We start from the raw sequence: 18,990 nt of genomic DNA, 5'->3' as shown, positions 1-18,990 counted from the left end.
CTGAATTAAGCAACTGACTGATGGGAAATAGCAAGTGTCTGGATGTTGCTTGATTCAAATCTCTTTTTCTTTTCTTTTTTTTTTTTTTTTTTCTTTTTTTTTTTCCCTTTTCTTTTCTGAATTTAACACTAGGCGTTTGCTTCCAGTTGAGGTTTCTCTTTGGGAGGAAGTCAGACTGAAGTTCTGAGCCTCTATAGTCTGCTGTTATATTGCTAATAGTTTAAAGCATCTTCATGGTTGCCAGCCTAAAGATACAGATGGGTTGCAGGAAATCCACACTGCCAGGGACCAGAGTGAAGAGTGTACCTGCAGCTTTGCCCTTCCTTGGCTATTACCATGCTGCTGCTAAGGTTGGTGATGGTGACATTAACACACATTAGAGCAATTTGCCACCATTCAGTTCCCCTGATATTTACCATTTCCTCACCAGAAAGGTCAGTGTTACACCCTGCCCAGTGTAAGGAAGCACGCTCTGGGTTGGCAGTGTTTACTGAAGATCCCACTGACATTTCAAAGGATTTAGTGAAAACCTCTGCTTACACTTCTCAGAGAGCAGGACCCTGGTGTGGCTCTACCTTTTGCTACAAAGGAAGTCTGAAATCTCCCAGATTTATCTTGAGGATTAGGATTTTGTTCCCAGCTGGCTTCTAGAGATACAAACTTCCCAGCTCCATGTGGGTCAACAAAGAAAGAAAAAAGACAAGCAGCATCCTCTTTCTGTTACTGTTAAAAGCTCATTTAGAGTATTTGGATTGATGATAAGTTTTAGTTCTTAAGAAACGGAGTTCCAAAATACATCAGTCTTCCCTGGATAAGGCTGTGAAAATTGCCCAAAGTCACACAGGAGAAATTAGTATCACTCTGGTCCTCTGAGTCTAAAATGACCAGATCTTTCAGTCCTAGCAGTGTCTTAAAAGAACTTATTCATAATCAAATCAAGATTTGTCAGAGCAAAATATGACTCTCCAGACACAAATCTTGAGTTTGACAGAATTCCACAATGTGAGAGAAAAAGTATTCTTCACTCTTGTTTATGATGGGGACTCTAAAAATGGGGGTAAAGTAGTAACTGGACTATTATCCTAAAAATCATAACTGAATAGAATCTTATTCATTGACCTGATTCTGCCTCCTTCCTCCCCTTGGGGTCTTGTCTTCCAGTTGTGAATAGGGAGAAGAGGTAAACTCACCTGAATAAGCCTTTGGGGACTGAGAGGCCTTATTCTGACAATGCCTAGATTGGTGTGTTTTGGTTTGCCAAGTTCAGCTGATTAATTTGTAAAAAAACACCCAGAGATACTTTATAAAGCAAGCTCCCATAAACTCCAACTTTCCTCCCAACATCTGCATCTCCATATTAAAAGTCTCTAAAAGTAAGCAGGCATCCTTGTACCAGGTTTAAAAGCTTGATCTGAGGGTTGCTCAGTAGCAAAAGCCTCCAGAGCTATGTGGGTCCCTGGAACGTGTCAGTCTTCAGTGGACTAAGAAGCTGATCTCTCTGTATGTACCTATGAAGGGCAGCCCTTGAGAAGGTGAGGCCATTGCACAGCAAAGTTACCTGGGGACTTGTCCCAGTCTGTTTTGGAAAGATTTCACCACTCTTTTCTGTTGTATATTTAATGAGCAGCACTCCGTGTTACCAGACTTGAGTTTGCACTCTTGCTGCAAATGACTTCCTGGCCTCCTCCCGAGCGTCCTGACTGGGCCACAGCACTACAAGGTGACAGAGACATGGATCTTCACACAGTAGGAAGCTGTGATCCTATTAGAGTTTGTCAGCAGAGAAGCAATAGATCAGGTAGGCTGGGTCCATTATGTCAGGGAGCTGAATTTGGGATTTAACTAGAGAGTACCTTCCTCCTCCCCTCCCTTCAAGCCAATATAACATCTTTAGGTTCCTGCAATATATGAGAGATCCTAGTACCAACTAGGACCAACTTAAAAACAGGATATAATACTGGTAACTGAATTCTATTCATGTAGTTCAGCTTCTCATTTTGAGCCATTCCTCCCACCCACTGTTACCAGAAATAGATGCCTACCTCCTTGAGAAGTCACATCCATCTATTTCAGAGTTTTAGCCAAGTTTACTCTCTGGAGCTTCCCATAGAGATCTGTAGTGTTACTGCAGGGAGGGAGATGGCTTGGTTTGCTACTGTCCTCGAAGCTGTGGATGTTATGGGGTGGAAAGCTGTGAGTAATCCCAGTCTATGGTTGCAAAAAGTGAGTAGAAGTGACTCTTCGTGGCCTGGAAATCACAACACCATCCCCATTTACCTACTCACCTATTTTAATGTTATCAGGAACAGCCACCTTTTTTTCTGGGTCAGAGTTGTGAGGTGGCACAATTAGGAGGAGCTGGGCTTTATTCACTGCACTGTTGTTTTTCCAGCAGTTCTAGAGAAAAGATGACAAACAGAGAAATCAGAGTAACATAGATGGATTTGGCCCAGTAGCTGCCAGTTGTATAGCACAAAATTACATCATTTCATCTAGTTGGATAATGTGGGAAAGAACAGTGCAGAGATATAGCAGGGAAAATCTAACTAGATGATTGTTGTGGCAAGTTTATTGACCAGATATAAAGAAATGTATTGCTGATTTATGCCTGTCTGGAATCTCACCTTTAGTTTCTAAAACATCTCATGAGAATAAGATGGTGGAGAGATGCTAAAGCTAGAGAGCAATTTTTAAAGTATGCTCAAGGAATAGTAAAAATCTGTAAAACTTCACATTATAGGGACTTAACTAAAGAAAACTCAAGAATTCCCTCCTACCTTAAACTCCCTGGGACAAACTCACTGACTGCTGCAAGCAAAAAAGAAGCAGGGCATCTCCAAGGTTCTCATAGAGTCAATATAGTAGTAAAAGAAAAAAGAGCCTGGAGGACTCTCAGGCTCTACTTTTGTCTTTGCCATATAACAGCTGTGTGATCCTGGTCAAATCAATGAAGTCCTTGTGCTCTTGACTGATCAGTGAAGTTCATCTGTAAAGCTGAGAACAAAAATTTTTCTTAACTGCTATTTCTAACTTGGTCTGCTGGTCTTGTACTTTTCCATGGGTCTTGAACAAATCACCAGCATGCAGGGAAGGTTACTTAAAGGTTGATTGCCAAGTACTGTTGTGTCTTTGGACAAAAAGCTCCCTGTTCAGTACTACGTGTTACTATTTTTATGAAAGGCAATTAAGATTTAGAGTGTTATAGAAGCATCAGTGGAACCAAAAAATTGATGCAACTGATGCCTCCATGAACATCATAACTGCTGTTGTTTTCATTCTGTCTTTTAAAACAAAACCAAAACTCTGCCATTCACTAAGTTGGAATAAGCTGTCAATTTTTTAACATGAAGTGGCAGGATGTGTCCCAGAGGCAGTGAGTGAGATGATTTTGCATTGGCAAGATTTACGATAAGGGATTCGCATGAGTACTGGGGCTAAAAGAAGATAAATCCCTGAAGGCAAATTCTACCAATAATTGAATTACAAAGCCATTATCGTGTGTTGAACAGAGAAACTTTATAGCTTTATTGTGACAGGATAAAGCTTGTTAGAATATTTATGCTCACAGGGCAGCTTTGGCATTAGGATCTCTTGTAGTATGTTCTCTCTTCCATGTTGTCTGTTGAAGCTAATTAGTCTTTTTGTGTAGCATGGTATATGTGAAGACAGAGGTGTGCTCAGATTAGGGCTAGGAAGAAGGAATGCTGAAGGTCAGGAGACAGCTCAAAATAAATAATATGTTAAGCACAAAGTAATTTGCAGAATACAACTAGAGTGTAATGTCCAGAAAAAGAGCTGGGACAGGTTGCAAGAAGGGGAAAAGAGGGCATGTAGGCAAACAGTCATTTTTAGTCAGGAGGGATGAAACTGGATTTTACAAGTGGTGTGTCACTTTTCTTTTTGGTATTGCACACCTTAGAAGAGTTGTGCTGATATCTGTCAGTTACCTGCCATCCTTTGCTGCATGAACAAATCATACCTCTTTCCTCCAAAAAGGAGAGATGGTCGTAGGATCCCTGGTTCTGCACTTGATAATTTCCTCTGAGACATGGGAAAGCTGCATAGCATCTCCATACCCATAAAAACAAAAACAAATCAAACCCCCTATTTGCACTGGTTCTGTCTGAAAAGGGCATAGTAGTGTTTTTTCTTTTCCAGTCTTTAATTCTGGGCCATTTTCATTGAATATTCTCTATCATAAGGTTGCCTTTTATTGCTTAGCTTATAATATCTTTGATCTTGTCTGTTGTGAACATGTATGATTCAAGACATCAATATGAAAAGTTTGCCAGGAAGTCTCCTCTGTGTGCAGTCCCAGATATGGTATGACTGTGTCTGAAGCCAAGCATCCAAAATCAAAGACATCCAAAGATATGGTCCAGAATGCTCAAACCCTGGAGGTGGATCACTTAGTGTCTGGTTCTTTGAGTTCTTTGTTTATGAAAAATGATAGTTTGAAATTAAGTACTCCAAGTGGAAGCTTTTGCTATCTTCACAATGATGCCTTTTTTTTTACAGTTCTTAGTGTTCTGACTGCCTTGCAAGCCTTATCTGTTTCCAGCATCCATAAAAAATTACTTTTATTCCTAGAAGTGAAAAAAAATAGAGGAGGTGGAAACCCCAGGATAACAGGGTCTCTATTGAATTTCCTTGGCTCTGAAGAGCTAACAGGCCAAGGAAGCCAAGGCTTTAGAAATGTTTCAGACAGAGAGGTGGCAAGGGGTTGGTCACTACAGAAATATGCCAATTAGCATTTGTTGTGCAATGGACAGTGCCAGGCTCCTTTTGTTTATTTCAGCCTAGTTCTAAACCAGAGGATGATCTGGGGTCTTTTCCCTTTGCTGCTTCTCACGATGGGTGTAGAGTCTGCATTCAGAGCAATTACTGCCCTGATACTGATTTGTGGAGCTCTCAAATGCAGATGACTACTTAGCAGGCTTGATGGTGATTAGAATTTTAGGAAGCAAATTTACAATAGGACTATGGGGGTCCTACATTTTTCACACTGAGAGCATCTTCTGTGTAAAGGCAGTGGGATCATTGCCTTGCCACTCCCCTTGGCTTTTTCACATCCCCATTTTCCCAAAAGATTCTTTTTGTCTTGTTTTCTTTTTTCCTTTTTCTTTTTTCAAAACATCCAGACAATTATACCAACAATACACAAAAAGCTAATTGCAAAAATACAATCGGCACCATTCAGCAGAAAATGTTGCAAGCATATCCCTGGTGTACTGAAGTTTCAGGGAGTCTTACAGAAAGCCTGAGATTAAAGGAAAGGACAAGGGGCATGCTGGCATTTTACCATAAAGTGGAAACATAGACTGCAGCGAGAAGAAAAGTTTGTGGATGCAGGAGCTATTGGTCTTTGAGAACAGATACTGAAAAGGAAGAATAGAATTGAGAAATATGAGGAGAAAGTGCTGCTGGCATAGCTAACAGTAGCTATGAATAGGGCTTTGAATAAGGCATGGCAAAGTTTAGGGCTGCTGTTTATTTTTAGAGGAATTTCTGAGAGAAATCAGTAACTGAGTGTGTCCTAGAGTGTTGTTGACCTGTGCCCCTGTTCTCTGAAAGGTGCTTGGTTTGTGAGCTATTGGATGCACACCTTTTTTTTTTTGTTTAACTTGTGAAGTGTACATTGACCAGGTTGTACTGACCATGTGTGCAAAAGATAATGAGCAGAGTGGGCTGCTGTGTCGAATTAGAAACACCGAGTTCAAAGCTTTGGTGTTATCTAGAGCAAATTCAGCATGCAGTTTCCTTCTTCTGTGTGTGAAGTTTGTATTTATTGATCACTTTTGGTTTTGTATAAGAACTTTCCAATCCAGTCATCAGTCAGAAGTGGAATTTCTTTGTAATCTGTTAAATGTATTCATTTTGTTTCCTACTGATGCTATGGGCTTAAGGATGTTACTTAATAATAGTCAGGTTTGTAGAAGTACGTTGTCGTGCTCATCTTCTAAGTATGGCCCTTTTTTTCCCCAACCAAAAGCAAAAGCCAAGAAAACTCATTAATAGTGTAGCTGAATGCTCAGTAGTGTTGTGATAGATCTGGCTGACATGCTAAAAAATTGAAATTTCTGATGCGTATGACACAGTTCCTAACGTGTTTTTTCTAGTAGATGCTTTAAGAACTGATTGTCCCATGCATGTAAAAGGATATCTGTCTTCCTAGAGAGTGTGTGTTCTCAGATGCAGTGCAACCAAGTGCACAGTATTTATCTCCTGTGCATGCTCATTGTGGTCAATACTGCATTTCTGAATGTCTCCTAGGCTTGTACATAGCAAAAATTAAATAATAAGGCTGATGTAAGCTATATAAAAAAGTTAGTCTCTCAGACAGAAGGCAGCCCAGGACATTCTTTTTTCCCTTTACTTACAGTCCATAGCTTATCTGTAATTTGTGGTTTTAAATATAAGTAATAGATATATTACAGGTCTGTTGTTACCTGCTTTGGGACCTTTAAGTGGTCACGTGCGGGTGTCTGTAGTGTAGGTGGACAGACATCTCATAGTCAATGGAGAGAAAGAGCCCTTTCTAAGATAAAATTTTTCTTTTCATTAAGTCATCTCTAAGGCTCTTCAAGGACAAAACCCTTTCTCCTCACTTGCCTGTGAAGAGAGCTGAATGTCATTAGGGCAGAGTTAGAATATATATGATGATTACATGAAGATTATTTTATGTGGCTTTTCAGTTAGTATGAAGGGATGTACAGAGAAATACCATGGGGCACCCATGGAACAACGCAGCATGACACACAAAAATGTGACAATAAAAAAATAAAATAAAATTCTGGTTAGTAAGCCCTCAGCAGAATCCAGACAGGAGTGATACGTTTCTGGATGTCACCTGTGCAGAGCTAATATTGATTTGAGTGGATTTGTACTTGTATTTTGCCTGTCCTTTGAGACTGATTGTTCATGTTACTTAATGCTATGGGTCTGACTGTGACCTTGTGCTGTCACAAGTAAATCAAGCCTATTATATATCAATGCAGTGGCATTTGTATTTTCTAAGCTCAAAGGAAGATCTAGCAGATAGAAGACCTGAATATGGTTCTTGCCTCTACCTCAGATGTCCTGTTTGACTTTAGGAACTCTTTTAGCTTCTCTGGAACTCAGATGACATCTTCACTTGTCATCACATTTCTAATTTGCAGGGGTTAGGAGATGTCAAAAGAGAGGAAGCCCTTGAGTAGGTGAATAATGTTTATCACCACTCCTGTTTCAGCCATCCTTGTTCTGTGCATTCTTGAGACAACTGATGGCTTAATTCTACCTTGAGCTGAAGCTTCTGTAAATCCCAGTACTTGGCTATTGCAGTGTGAGTCTTAAGTAATATGCAGGTCATCTTCAGCCTTCTAGCTTTCAGGACTTGGTGGGTCCAGTTATTTATATGCTGCTCTTAAGACATTTAAAATTTTGTGTAAATTATGGCTCATATCACAAGTGAAAACAACAGTGACAATCATGTCACATCCATCAGTGAGTTTCTCATTCTGAATTAACTATCTTTGCCCAAGAAGATGCAATTCTTGGAGTCAGAATAGCAATGTGAGGAGTAAACTCAAAAAGAACCTGACTGTAGGCTCCAGGCTTTAACTAGGGCAAGTTTGTTGCTGGATGATTAACACTGTTGCGTGTTGCTGAAGAGACAAAGTGTTCAAATCCATGGAATAATCCTTGTTTCTTTGGAGAGTTCACATCCCTGTGGGGATGCATCAGATAAGGAGAAGGAATGCACTGACAAATCTGTCCTTGTGTCTACTGCAATAGCCCAGTTCCAGGTGTGCTTAAAGCCTGCTTGAATAAACAGGAATAAAAAGGAAATATGCCAAATTACAAGCTTAGTCTTCTGCAGATTTCTCTTCTGCAGATTTTTAGAGCTGTTTGTCATTGGCATCTATGTATCTTGAACTGAATTATAACCAGCAGGCCCAGAATTTCAGTCCTAGATCTGCTGATGAAAGCAGATAAAGGAAAAATGCCCTAGGTATTCCCTTCCCTTCCACTTGGTATCAGTTATCAGGAAGATAAGAGATTTTAAATGAAAGTTGAATGTTTAGGAGAAAAAGACCTTGCCATAGATGAAAGTAATGCTGGCTCAAAGTCTTTTGTGAAGCTTTCCAGTCCACAACAGAGAACAAAAAATTCCAAACCTTTTCTATCTAGAGAAGCATTACAGACTTTGTCAAGCACATTAATCAGGGCACAAATAGTCTTGTTATTGATAACATTTTCATAATGGTTACTAGTTAATGTGCATGATGATTAAAGGCTGGAGCTGCCTCTGATTGCAGTCAGTAGGAACTGAATTAAGGTCTAAATCACTGTTTGAACCTCACTTTTGATTTCCTGAAAAATAATGAGGCTTTGAACAGAATAGCATCTAATTTGTCTATCACTGGAAATGAATGCTTCTCTTCCCTTATGCATCTATTAACTTGGAGGTCAGGCAGCTAACAAGAAACTGGTTATTTAACCCTTATCCTTAATCTAGGATTATGACTTGGATAATGGGCCCAAGACTGCAAAGAAGACTGCTGTATAAGGGGGTTGGTACATACTTGCAGTCAATACTGCAATAATTCAGACTGTCCATCAAATCACTGACCACTTGGACTGTCTCAGAGAGCTCTTGAGGCCAGCAGTGCCAGTCCAGGGCAACCTCAACAATGAAAGCAAAATCTGAGCCCTAAACCCCTTACTTGCAGCACTCGGTGTCTTTATGTTGCTGCTTGATAATTCAGAGTGAACAAATAGTCATTTTCTGAGTCAATCTGATATTTCTTTTATTAATGGAACACTGTTTTTTATTAGATCAGAAGTGATAAAATGTCTCAGGATGAAATGAGTTTTTAAAATCTCTTAATTAATGATGGAATATTGATCATTAAGAGGGTCAATCAAGCAAATGTGCATAAAATGTCCAATAAAAAGGAACAGCTATAATTAGTATGCTGGCAAACACGATTATCCCATCAATTAAAGTCTTTGTATCCCACCCAGAACTGAAATGCATCCTTCTGACCAAATGAGGACACACATCAAAATGTCAGTGCCAAGAAGAACAGAAACAAGTCTCCAGGTGAAAAGAAGTGAAGCAAGGGGCTAGAAATAAAGAACTCATAAGTACAAGTTGATGAGATAAAATGGTAGAATTTCTTTCAAATTTTCAAGTTTATTTTAGGGGAAACACAAAAATAACTTAAAAATTATCAGCTCGTGCGAGTATGAGTTTAGATCCAGCTGAACAGGATCTCCTTTGGAATTCATATCTCAGACATCCATGTTAAATGTTGGTTTTAATGCCTTTGTCTTGATCTTTCCTTTGCAGGTCTATGATGGGGTCTGGTAGAGAGCCTGACCTTGTACACCTGGAGGCAAAGACAGTGGATGGTCGTAAGTACCTCAGCTTCCAAATAGTTTTGTATTCTGGACTGCCCTCTCTTGCATCACACATCATCATAATGGAAATTTGACTTTAGTGATTCACTCACTTATATCAAAGGTTTGACTGTTCCAAAGCAAGAATGTCAGAGGAGAGGCCTTTCCAGCAAGGCAAAAAGGTGGGATTAACAAGCTTGGAAAGGAGCCAAGAACAAAGTAAGGAAGAATAGGAGATAGCCACTGATGAGTGTATACAGCACTTTTCTTTCTTCCTGCATTTTTTTTTTTTTTTAAGTGGGAACATGACATTGGATGAAAGTTCCTGGCTCACAGAATCTAACTGCTGTTGTTTCACACAGTGCATAAATACCACCTTGTTCATAGGTTTACAGTTTAAACAGACCAGAGATACTTTGCCTGAGGTACTACCTTTGAAAATGCCTAATTTCTCTCACATTTTACTGACCAACCTTCACCGTTATTGCTTATCCTGTCTCTGTCCTTCATTTTGATCAGTTCCTGTCACTCTCTGCTTTCCCTCTTGAAGTGCTTTTCTCCATTCTAGGAGCCTTCTTCCCTATATCTATAAAATATTCTCCTAATTGGCTGTATATTTTCACTGGCACCCTAAGCCACCCACTGGCCTTTTCTCCTCCCACCTGTGCTTTCTCAAGATTTATCTTTGAGCTCCACTGCCTTAGCACATCTTTCTCCATGGATTTCTTTTCCACAACACTGGATTGCCTCAGGCAGGCATCACACTGAAAGCCTGGTTGCCATAGACCTCATCATTGCATATTGTTTCCTCTGTAAACAGCAGCTTTGCTACAACCTAACAGGCAGATTCTTACCATTGGCAGTGTATAGGTATTAATGTTGCAGTTAATTAATCCCTTTAAAAATAAATGTACCCCCAAATTCAGTGGTGTTACTTAAAATGTGTATTTCGTCACTGAAAACTTAAAAACTGTGCTAAAATGTTACTGTAATTGCTGCTTTAACTCACTGAAACTTAGCACGAAAAAGAATTTTTTGGAAGACGAATCTTCAAAAAGACAAAACAGTTGCAATAGAAACCATAAAGTTTTAAAGGGCTTTCCCCTTCAAGATTTGCAAGACTAGTAAAAGTGAAAGAACATATTATCACCATCTCTTACAATTTTTCATCTCTGATTATTCTTTCTGCTCTCAATTTCACTTACCTGCCCATGGCAGCAAGGCTGGGAACATGAGCCTTTCCATTTCTCAGGACATGCCAAATGAGAACAAAGGTTCCCAACAGGACAGTGCCAATTTCAGCATGAAATATTTTGTGCCTGTTATGAGGCTTTAAGAATTTAAGGTCATTGAGATGAAGCACTGCAAGTGATGTTTGAAGGGCTATATTCAGGTGATGCTTCTGAGGGATGTTCAGCTCCCAGTGGTCAGAGAAAGTGCCATGCTCTAAATGCCTTGATTGGTCTTGTTTGTGTTCTTAGGCTGTAATAAGAACATTTGGCACAGTGATGGCACATTTCTGAAACAGACTTCTTGAGTGCTTAACAAATTAGGAAGCTTTATTACAGCTCTTAAGGTGGAAACCAATAAACAGGTAGATGAAGCTGGCCTCACTGAGCAGTCAGTAAAGTCATAAGGAATAACAAATTGCTATTAATCTCCTGAGTTCTACCAACTGATTCTCTTCACTTGATCTGGTTTAGCTGTGAGGCAGCACAACTGAAGTTTTTCTGTTTAGGCAGTGATAGAACCAATAAGGTAGATATACTGGTGGTGTCAAACCTTCAGCCAGGGGTGACTGGTCTTGCAAACCAGTTATTGGGATGAAACTTCTGCTCAGGAGTCAGAAGGTCCTCAGCTGAACTCGTTGGCAACATAAAACAATGGGTTGGATTTTCAGTAGGTGTGTGCCCTGTTTTGTCCTTTGTTCCAGGGAGAATTGGTCTCTGGCAGAGAACTATGGTGGGTAGCTGGAAGCAGTAACCTTGGAACATATCACAGCTTTTTTTTGCCAGGAAACATTTGGTAGCACTAAAGGTCATAGTGGTTTGAAACTGAGACAGGCAAAGAATCTGCAAATGGTCCATTAGTCTAGTTAACACGACCAGCTTGGTATATTCAGGTTTTTTAGCTACTAGAGCCACCTCCTAAATACTAAATCAGTCTCTTTGTCCTTGATGAAGTAACCATGACCCTCCAATGGGTGAACAAACCTTTCTCCTCTGCAAAGTAGGTATGTTGCTACCGATGGAGGGATGGGGTGAAGTGTGCTGAACTGAGAATGATACCTTTTTTCAAGTTTTGAGGGTAGTTGGCAGTTAATTTTTCCTGGATTTTTTGGGAGGGCATTGAGTGGGAGGTGGTTTGTTTTGGTTTTGTTTTGGGTTTGGTTTTTTGTTTGTTTGTTGTTTGATTTTTTTTGTGGGTGTGTTTTGTTCTTGGGGTTTTTTTATTTTTTGGTTTAGTTTGCTGTTTGTTTTCTTTAACAAAAAGGTTTTGCATTTGCTTATTTATACTTAGTTTGGAATATCTCTTTTGAGAGTTAACCAAGTGTAAAAATTCAATAAAGAGATGAAATTTGAAAAGGTGAACTTGTCAAAACAAGTCAGGGAGAAAGTAGGAGAGAAAGGAGAATGGTGTGGAATCAACCACAAATCTGTACAATAAAATAAAAGATCCTGAAATGGGAATACAAGGACTAAAAACCGCTGAACTTAGTCCAAATAAGAATAAACACCTGATTCTAGGGCTTGTGTCAGAACCTCAGCAGAACAACTGCAGCTTTAGGTGAGAAGAAGCAGAAGCATCAGCAGAGTATGGTGTTACCCCAGCTCCCTGGCAGCACTGTTTGAAAACATCTCTCAACAATCTTAGTATTGGGCTTTCCCTGCTAGAAAACCAATAACTCTCTGTCTCTCCCCCCTGATTATGCTCTGTCTGTGCCTGTTGTTTATTGTGTCTATATACATAATGTAAAAGGTCTACAAGGACAAAAATAGGAGTCCCTTAGTAGTTGTAAATCAGTGTAACTTGAGTGGCATATTGATTTACACTTGCTGAGGATCTAGCTAGCAATGTTGTACCTGAGCACACATTCTCCCTATGTTTTTTTCTCCTTGGGATCAAGAAAAATCTGGAGTCTTTCTGAAAACAATGTGTCTCAAACAAGGGTGCAGGTAATGATGAACAAACCCTGCAGTTTATTTTTATTGATGGAGACAGATTTGCAGGGTTAAAAATTGTCATTTATGTTTTTAATCCTGTTGTGTAAATTTTGGAGAGCACCAGGCAAATTTTTGTCTTGTCAAATGTGATGAATTTGTTTATTTTTGAAGCTTCAGGCCCTATCCGAGTCAAGCTGGGATGAGAGCACAGTCTTAGGCTGATTTTTCTGGTTGGAAGAAGTTCATATGAACCTTATCTCACATTTCCATTTGTACACTTGGGTGTCTCTGGTGTTTCACTTTGATTTTGGAACAGAATCAAAGGCGAGCCAGTAATGTCAGCAGGAAGTGTGAATTTTTTTGCCTGGTTTCATATCAACATTCCAGTACAACAAATAATCAATCCCCTACAATTCTTAACCACGTGATAAACTTTTCTTTATCACATTCACCACTGAAGACAGCAGGAAGAGTGACTGGTAGAAGTTAGATCCAGGATTGTTCAGATGCAACTTGAAGTGCTTTTGGAAGGTGTAGAAACTTAATGATATACAGGTTTTAGATTTGTAAAGAATATACAGGTCCTTAAAGATAGTTAATTAATAGGCTTCAATGGTTTGAGTTAGAGGAGATTGTCCCAGTAAGGCCTGATTCAAGTTAGTTGACTTGGGAGGTGGTATTTATTCAGGTAATGCTTTCTGAGGAATTCAGAATGTAAGAATTAAAAAAGTGGATGGATTCTTACAGGGCATTGGAAACTAACTGGGTACCCTCTGGCCCTCCAGGGAATGGCAAAGCTGACTCAGAGGAGGTCTAAGTGGCAGTTTCTGTAGATGCAAATAAAAAAATCAAACTGTTATATTTATGAGATATGCATTTGTTTATGTAGATAGATGACAATTGATTTTGTGTAAAGTTTTTAATTTATGCAAATCTTTTTTAAAAGTGTCGATGAAAGAATCTAGGAGGTTTTCTAATGTGTTGGCAAAAATTTAGAGAGCTCCTGATATTTAAAAAGTACTTTTGTTTCCTTTGCTTTTATTCTGCTATCCTGGTTTACAGAGAAACTACTCTTACTGAAAGGTAATTTAGGTGCTGCTGTGACTGCAGATAAGACCAAAGCCTCACCTGGGGTTAGCAGGCATGCACTGCTTGCTGATCAACTGGGTCTGAGCATCTGGCCAAGAGTAGCTGAATCACAAAGTTGTTCTAAGACTTTAATTTCTGTTTTCACAGAAGGAAATAATCACTGTTGTGGAAAAAACAAGTAAGCAACTTAGCCTGACAGTCCTTTGCTAACATAGCTAGAGTGGTAAATTAATTCCCATAATGCTCTAAACCTGTGCAGTGATTTTTTTCCTGATTGTGAATACTATTTTTTCCTGGCCATGTATAGTGTTTGTTCTGCAGAATGACATCTGTTAGTTTCTCTAATTATAATCTTATGCCAGAAATGGCTGAGGATATACTTCCCTTGGTAAAAAAGATTCCTGACACTGACTTCAACAAAGAAAGAGTAGCAACAGGACAAAAACAGATTTGTGAGTAGCTGGTAAATGGGATGGCTTTGTGTCACTGATCTTCATTACTGGTTAGTTGCTTTGGACTTGCTGAGTCCTGGATAGTGGTGAATACATTCCCACATCAGGAATGTTTTACAGATCAACATTCAGACTAGATGGAAATGGATAAAAAGAAGTGAATTTGTGTGTTTCTCAAGTAGCAGAAAGATTGAATTAAGAGAGAACATTTAGTCATAGAGCTCATTGCTATGGAAGGTTGTGGATGCGGAAGGAGTACCTAGAATACCAAGGCACCTGGGCAAAATCTTAAAACATTTTCTAGTCTTCTCTTATCAGGCAATGTTGGAGAGGGCTTCCTGGTCTGGCTCTGCCAGTGATACATATTACTATCATGTTTTTACTGTTGATTAGTTACAGGATTCCAGTCATCCTTCAAAAGCTGAAACTCTCCCTGATACCTAAGCTGCTCAGGAGTGAACTGGGTTACTCCATAGTAAACATGGAAGACAAATCAGATTTATCTGGACCTCTTTGCATAAATTCCTGATTTGTCCTCAGTGGATTTATTTGCAGAGAGAAGGACATATTTCTCAATTAATTATAGACTACAAAAATAAGATTGATATATTTGCAGTGAGTACAGTGAGTATTTTCTCTGACTCTCCTTGTGATCAAATAAAGCTTAAACTAGAAAGCAGTGGATATTAGGGTTTGAGAGCCAAATTTACACTTCACAACAAAGTATCCTGAACGAAGTCCCCCTCTGCTTAGGAAGGATTTTAAACTCTCCTGTGTGCTTTGGCAGTCAGCTACCTCATTGGTAACTACCAACAGCTTTCCATCTCCACCTTCTGAGCCAAGAAGTGTCTCTGGGACAGTCTGAATGCATTTCTCTTGCAAGCATATTATCATGGAGCATGAGCTAAACAGAAAAGGCTAAAATATTGCATGGCACAGGCCCTTAACTTTTGCTCTGTGTTAGCATTTGCAATTCTCTTTTACCACTGAAACATTAATTTTGTCAGAAGTTTCTCTTACAAGATGTCTCCCCCATTCTTGTGTTCGGTGACATTTCTTGCTTCCTCCTTAGAAATAGCTGCCATTCCCTGAGAAGAATGCTACTCTAGGTGTCTAAACCTGTCAAAATCAAAGTGTCTGGGGGTGTAAGAGCCAGGTTGCTGTGTTCTTCTCTCCAGGCACAGCGTGACTTTGTTGTTGTGTATTAAAAACAGCAGCTGCTGTTGGAGGTGAGGGTTCTGGACGCGAAAGGCATAATGTCCTAATTACCTATGGCAGGGAAAACATCTGTGCAGGAAAACTAATGAAATTAATTCCAGAGCTTAGCAACTGAATGCATTAATTGACATTAATTAATGCTAAATTACAAAGTTCTGCCAATGGAATCACATAAAATGTCCGGGAGAATCAAGTGCTGAAACAAAATCCTTGAGTCAATGTGAACACAGCAAAACTTCCCTTAGGAAAAAAGAGAGATCTGGGCACTGCAAGAAGTCTGCTTTTCCTTCTATCTGTCTCCCATAGCAGAGAGAGCTTTTTTTGGTGTACACGTCTCAGTTTGGCTGTTTTGGAGATGAGCTTTAACAATTTCAGTGCTCTGCCCTTTAGTAGTTATTACTGGTATTTTAGAACTGAAGCCGTGGAGAATTGCACTGTAAAAGTTCACAGGAATTGCCTTAGTAAATCTTCATCAATGGTACAATCACTGCTGCACACACTCCTGCAACCACAGCAGGAATAGGCATGGTCCCCATTCCTCTCTTAACACAGGATCAAAAAAGCCTCAGTCATCTCTAATGGGTATCAACTTGGCCTGCTCTCTAAAATGTCTCATGGAGGAGATTCCTTAATCTGCTGCCAGCCCCAGCAGCATCCATCCTGTTACCTCCTTCTGCTCTCAGGATAGATAATCTGTTTGCATGGGGAGTAAGGCAGCACTGCAGTGTGTCCCTCGGAGGAGGGCCAGTGTACCACTGGAAGTAAAAGGGAATAGTGGTGGTGAGGAAAAAACCAAGCAAGCAAGGTGGGAAGCAGAGTGCTGATCCTACATAGCTCTACACTGAGTGATTTGAAAAGCCACCCAGTCTTACCAACAGCTCCCAGGGTGGTGGGACCAGCAATTTCAGGTGCTGCTGCTTTGTTCCAGCTCAGGCTGGCCAGGCCTCCTCTTTCCTGGGAGCAGAGGGCTGCACAGGTCTGAAAGGAACTCCCGTAACTAATAGGAATGAACAGCCTGAGAGTTATATCATTCCCTGCCCTCTGGTGGCTAATGTGGAAAAACTCATGTCGCTCTGGAGGGAAATGAATTTCAATCATGCTGTCCGGCCTGAATTATTTACTGTTTTGCAGTGAGCTGTGAAAGCAGAAAATGTTATAAACTGCAGAGCCTAATAATACCTAGCACTTTATGTATTCCAAGAACTCTTCAAATGCTGGAGTAAAATCATCCCTCATCAAACTTTCCTGAAGGTTCCTTACCCTGTCTGTCTCAAGCAGAAGTCAACAGCCCTTAGTAGCAAGGGGAGAAATGTCAATGATAGATTTTAATTTAAACTAAGTTTGTATATGAGATGGGAAAAATCCAGCTGTTCCTATTCCGATATAAAATACTAATTTACTGATCTGAAGGTGGTAATTATATCAAACAAGGGGGCTCACTTCTCCAGCACAAAAAAGATTAGAAGTCATTATGACATTAAATGCCACGTAGAGTCTCTGTCATAGAAGTGCTAATGCTAAAATGCCAAAATCCTTCTTCCTGAAAATCAGCTTTGTCATTAAACAAAGTACAACTTCTTGAAGGTCCAAACTCAACACTGAGAATCTGGTTCTGTAGTTGGGGATAAATTACCACACGAAGAAATTGAAATTGTTTTTCTTCAAGTGATGGATTGTGAGCTGAGCACACTGCAGTGCTTCAGAACAGGAGATGGGAACATCTGTAGCTTCAGTGGCTTCAGGGCTGCATTTAGGTCATTTACTTTGAAACATATGACTGACTGAAATTGCTAAGGCCTCTAGTTTGAAGACTATGGAATGATTGCCACAGTGCATGTACCTACACTGTAAACAGAGAAGTAGGTAAAACCCCTGAAAGGGAGGTGATCTGATTTTCTTTCCAAGGTGATCTGTATTACTCTACAGAGTAAGTGCTGTAGGAAATACAGAAGTACACCGTGGAAGGGGTTCTCAGTGGTGACTCTATGGGCAGGTGTCCTCAATATTTGTGTATGCTCTGGACCTCAGTCATGTTCTAAACAAACTTGATGTGTGACCAGAGAGTGGGTGTCATGCTTTACAGCAGATTCCATGCCATGGGGATGACAGATTCCACATCATGACGAGATGAGCCTGTTGAGGCTCAGCACAGAGAGTATCTGTCCTGCAGCAGAGACACAAGTTCAGACACGGAGTTACTTACAGAGTCTGAGGATTTGGGCTCTACGTTGCTCCTGTGAAGTGTCCTTCACAGCTCTGTTGTTCCCTTACTCCATTCCTTGCTTTGAACTTAAGCTTGGGTAGCAGCCAAATAAACTCAGCAGAGCAGGTAACAGTCCTGTATGATGCACCCTTGTCTAGGTTTCTGTCAGACCTGAGCCACAAGAATTACATTGTGCCACCTTCAAATGATGCTTCTGGTCTAATTCCAGCGTGGAACTGTGAGAGTGACACAGAGTAATCAGCTCATCTATCTGGCCTTTCTTCTGGTATAAAGGAGCAATGCATGTCTCTGATACAGGGTGGGATGAATGAAATAGCTGAGAGGCTGGAGCAGGTGAAGAAGGAAGGGACTTAGAGGAAGAAAGGAATCAAGGCTGGATTTGCAAGGGGTATGAGGGAAAGAAGTGTTGAATGTATGGCATCACTTCATGTCACATGAGGCTGGGAAGCAGAAATTCTGCCTCAGCAAATAGGTTTGTGGCAGCAGGAAGAATCTGTGTTCAGGATCTCAAGTGTCTTGATTTTGTTCTTTCTCTTTCAGATGCCCAATACATCACCTGCAAGATGCAGAACTGCAGTGAAGCCACTCGCAGCAAGCCCTTTCCAGGCTATATTGACCATAACTCCCTGATTGTCCAGGATGATTATGTGTTTGTTCAGGTGCAGAACACCTTCTTCTTTTATCTATTCTATTCTATTCTATTCTATTCTATTCTATTCTATTTTATTCACTGTTACATTACATTACATTATATTATGTCATCGTATTATATTGTTCTATATAATATTATTCTATATTATTTTCTCTTCCATTCCTTTCCATGCATGTGTATGTGAGTTAGCTCCCAATTAGACAACATTGGATCCAAATAACAAGGCAATGAGTGGATTGTAGCAGTTCATTGCAATGCTAATAGTGTTCCTTTTACCCCTAGTATCTTGTCACTTTAGGATCACAGAGTTCCTGTATGGAGCATCCACCCCATGTACTGGAGTGCTCTGTGGCACTCCCTGAAATCTCCTCAGCATTCTGGGGTTACTGCTTTAACCCTCCAGCCTGAGGTGATGTGTCAGTCATCTGCTATCACAAGGGAGTATTTTTTTAGCTTTTTTGAGAATGAGAGGGAAATAGAAAAGAAAGAGGGCAAGAGTCAGGGAAAGAACCAAAGGAGGAGTAATCAGGCTTTATTGTTATGCCTCAGCTGTGATTGTAGAGAAAAGGTTGAAGATGAGATGCACTCAGTCAAGCTGTGTTCCAGGTGAGAGCTGGTGAATAGAACTGATCTACTGTGGGTTTCATTAGGCTGCCACCAGTGTCCATTTAGTAACACCTGAGGAAGACAGAAATAACAAGAAAATTGCAGGGAACATGGAGATGAACTGGAAATATTAGGGCTAAGCTGGTCTTCCAGACAGTTTATGTTCTCTCATGCTTGGGGGTGGAAGGAAGACAGGAG

The 18,990-nt window shown here is 40.1% G+C and overlaps 1 protein-coding gene across 2 annotated transcripts in view; it reads left to right on the top strand.

The window, feature by feature from the left end:
* The window catches only part of SORCS1 (sortilin related VPS10 domain containing receptor 1), a 287,845-nt gene that overhangs the window by 192,315 nt on the left and 76,540 nt on the right, over nt 1-18,990 (top strand). For both annotated transcript variants that reach the window (XM_071749351.1, XM_071749350.1), the window contains exons 6-7: nt 9,338-9,402; nt 18,075-18,193. In XM_071749351.1, the coding sequence (XP_071605452.1) occupies nt 9,338-9,402; nt 18,075-18,193 (184 nt within the window). The remainder of the gene's footprint in view (nt 1-9,337; nt 9,403-18,074; nt 18,194-18,990) is intronic.

This window comes from Heliangelus exortis, chromosome 7 (genome assembly GCF_036169615.1).
Source record: "Heliangelus exortis chromosome 7, bHelExo1.hap1, whole genome shotgun sequence".
Lineage (NCBI taxonomy): Eukaryota > Metazoa > Chordata > Aves > Apodiformes > Trochilidae > Heliangelus > Heliangelus exortis.
Note: the sequence above shows the minus strand (reverse complement) of the source record. Positions and strands in the feature narration are given on the sequence as shown.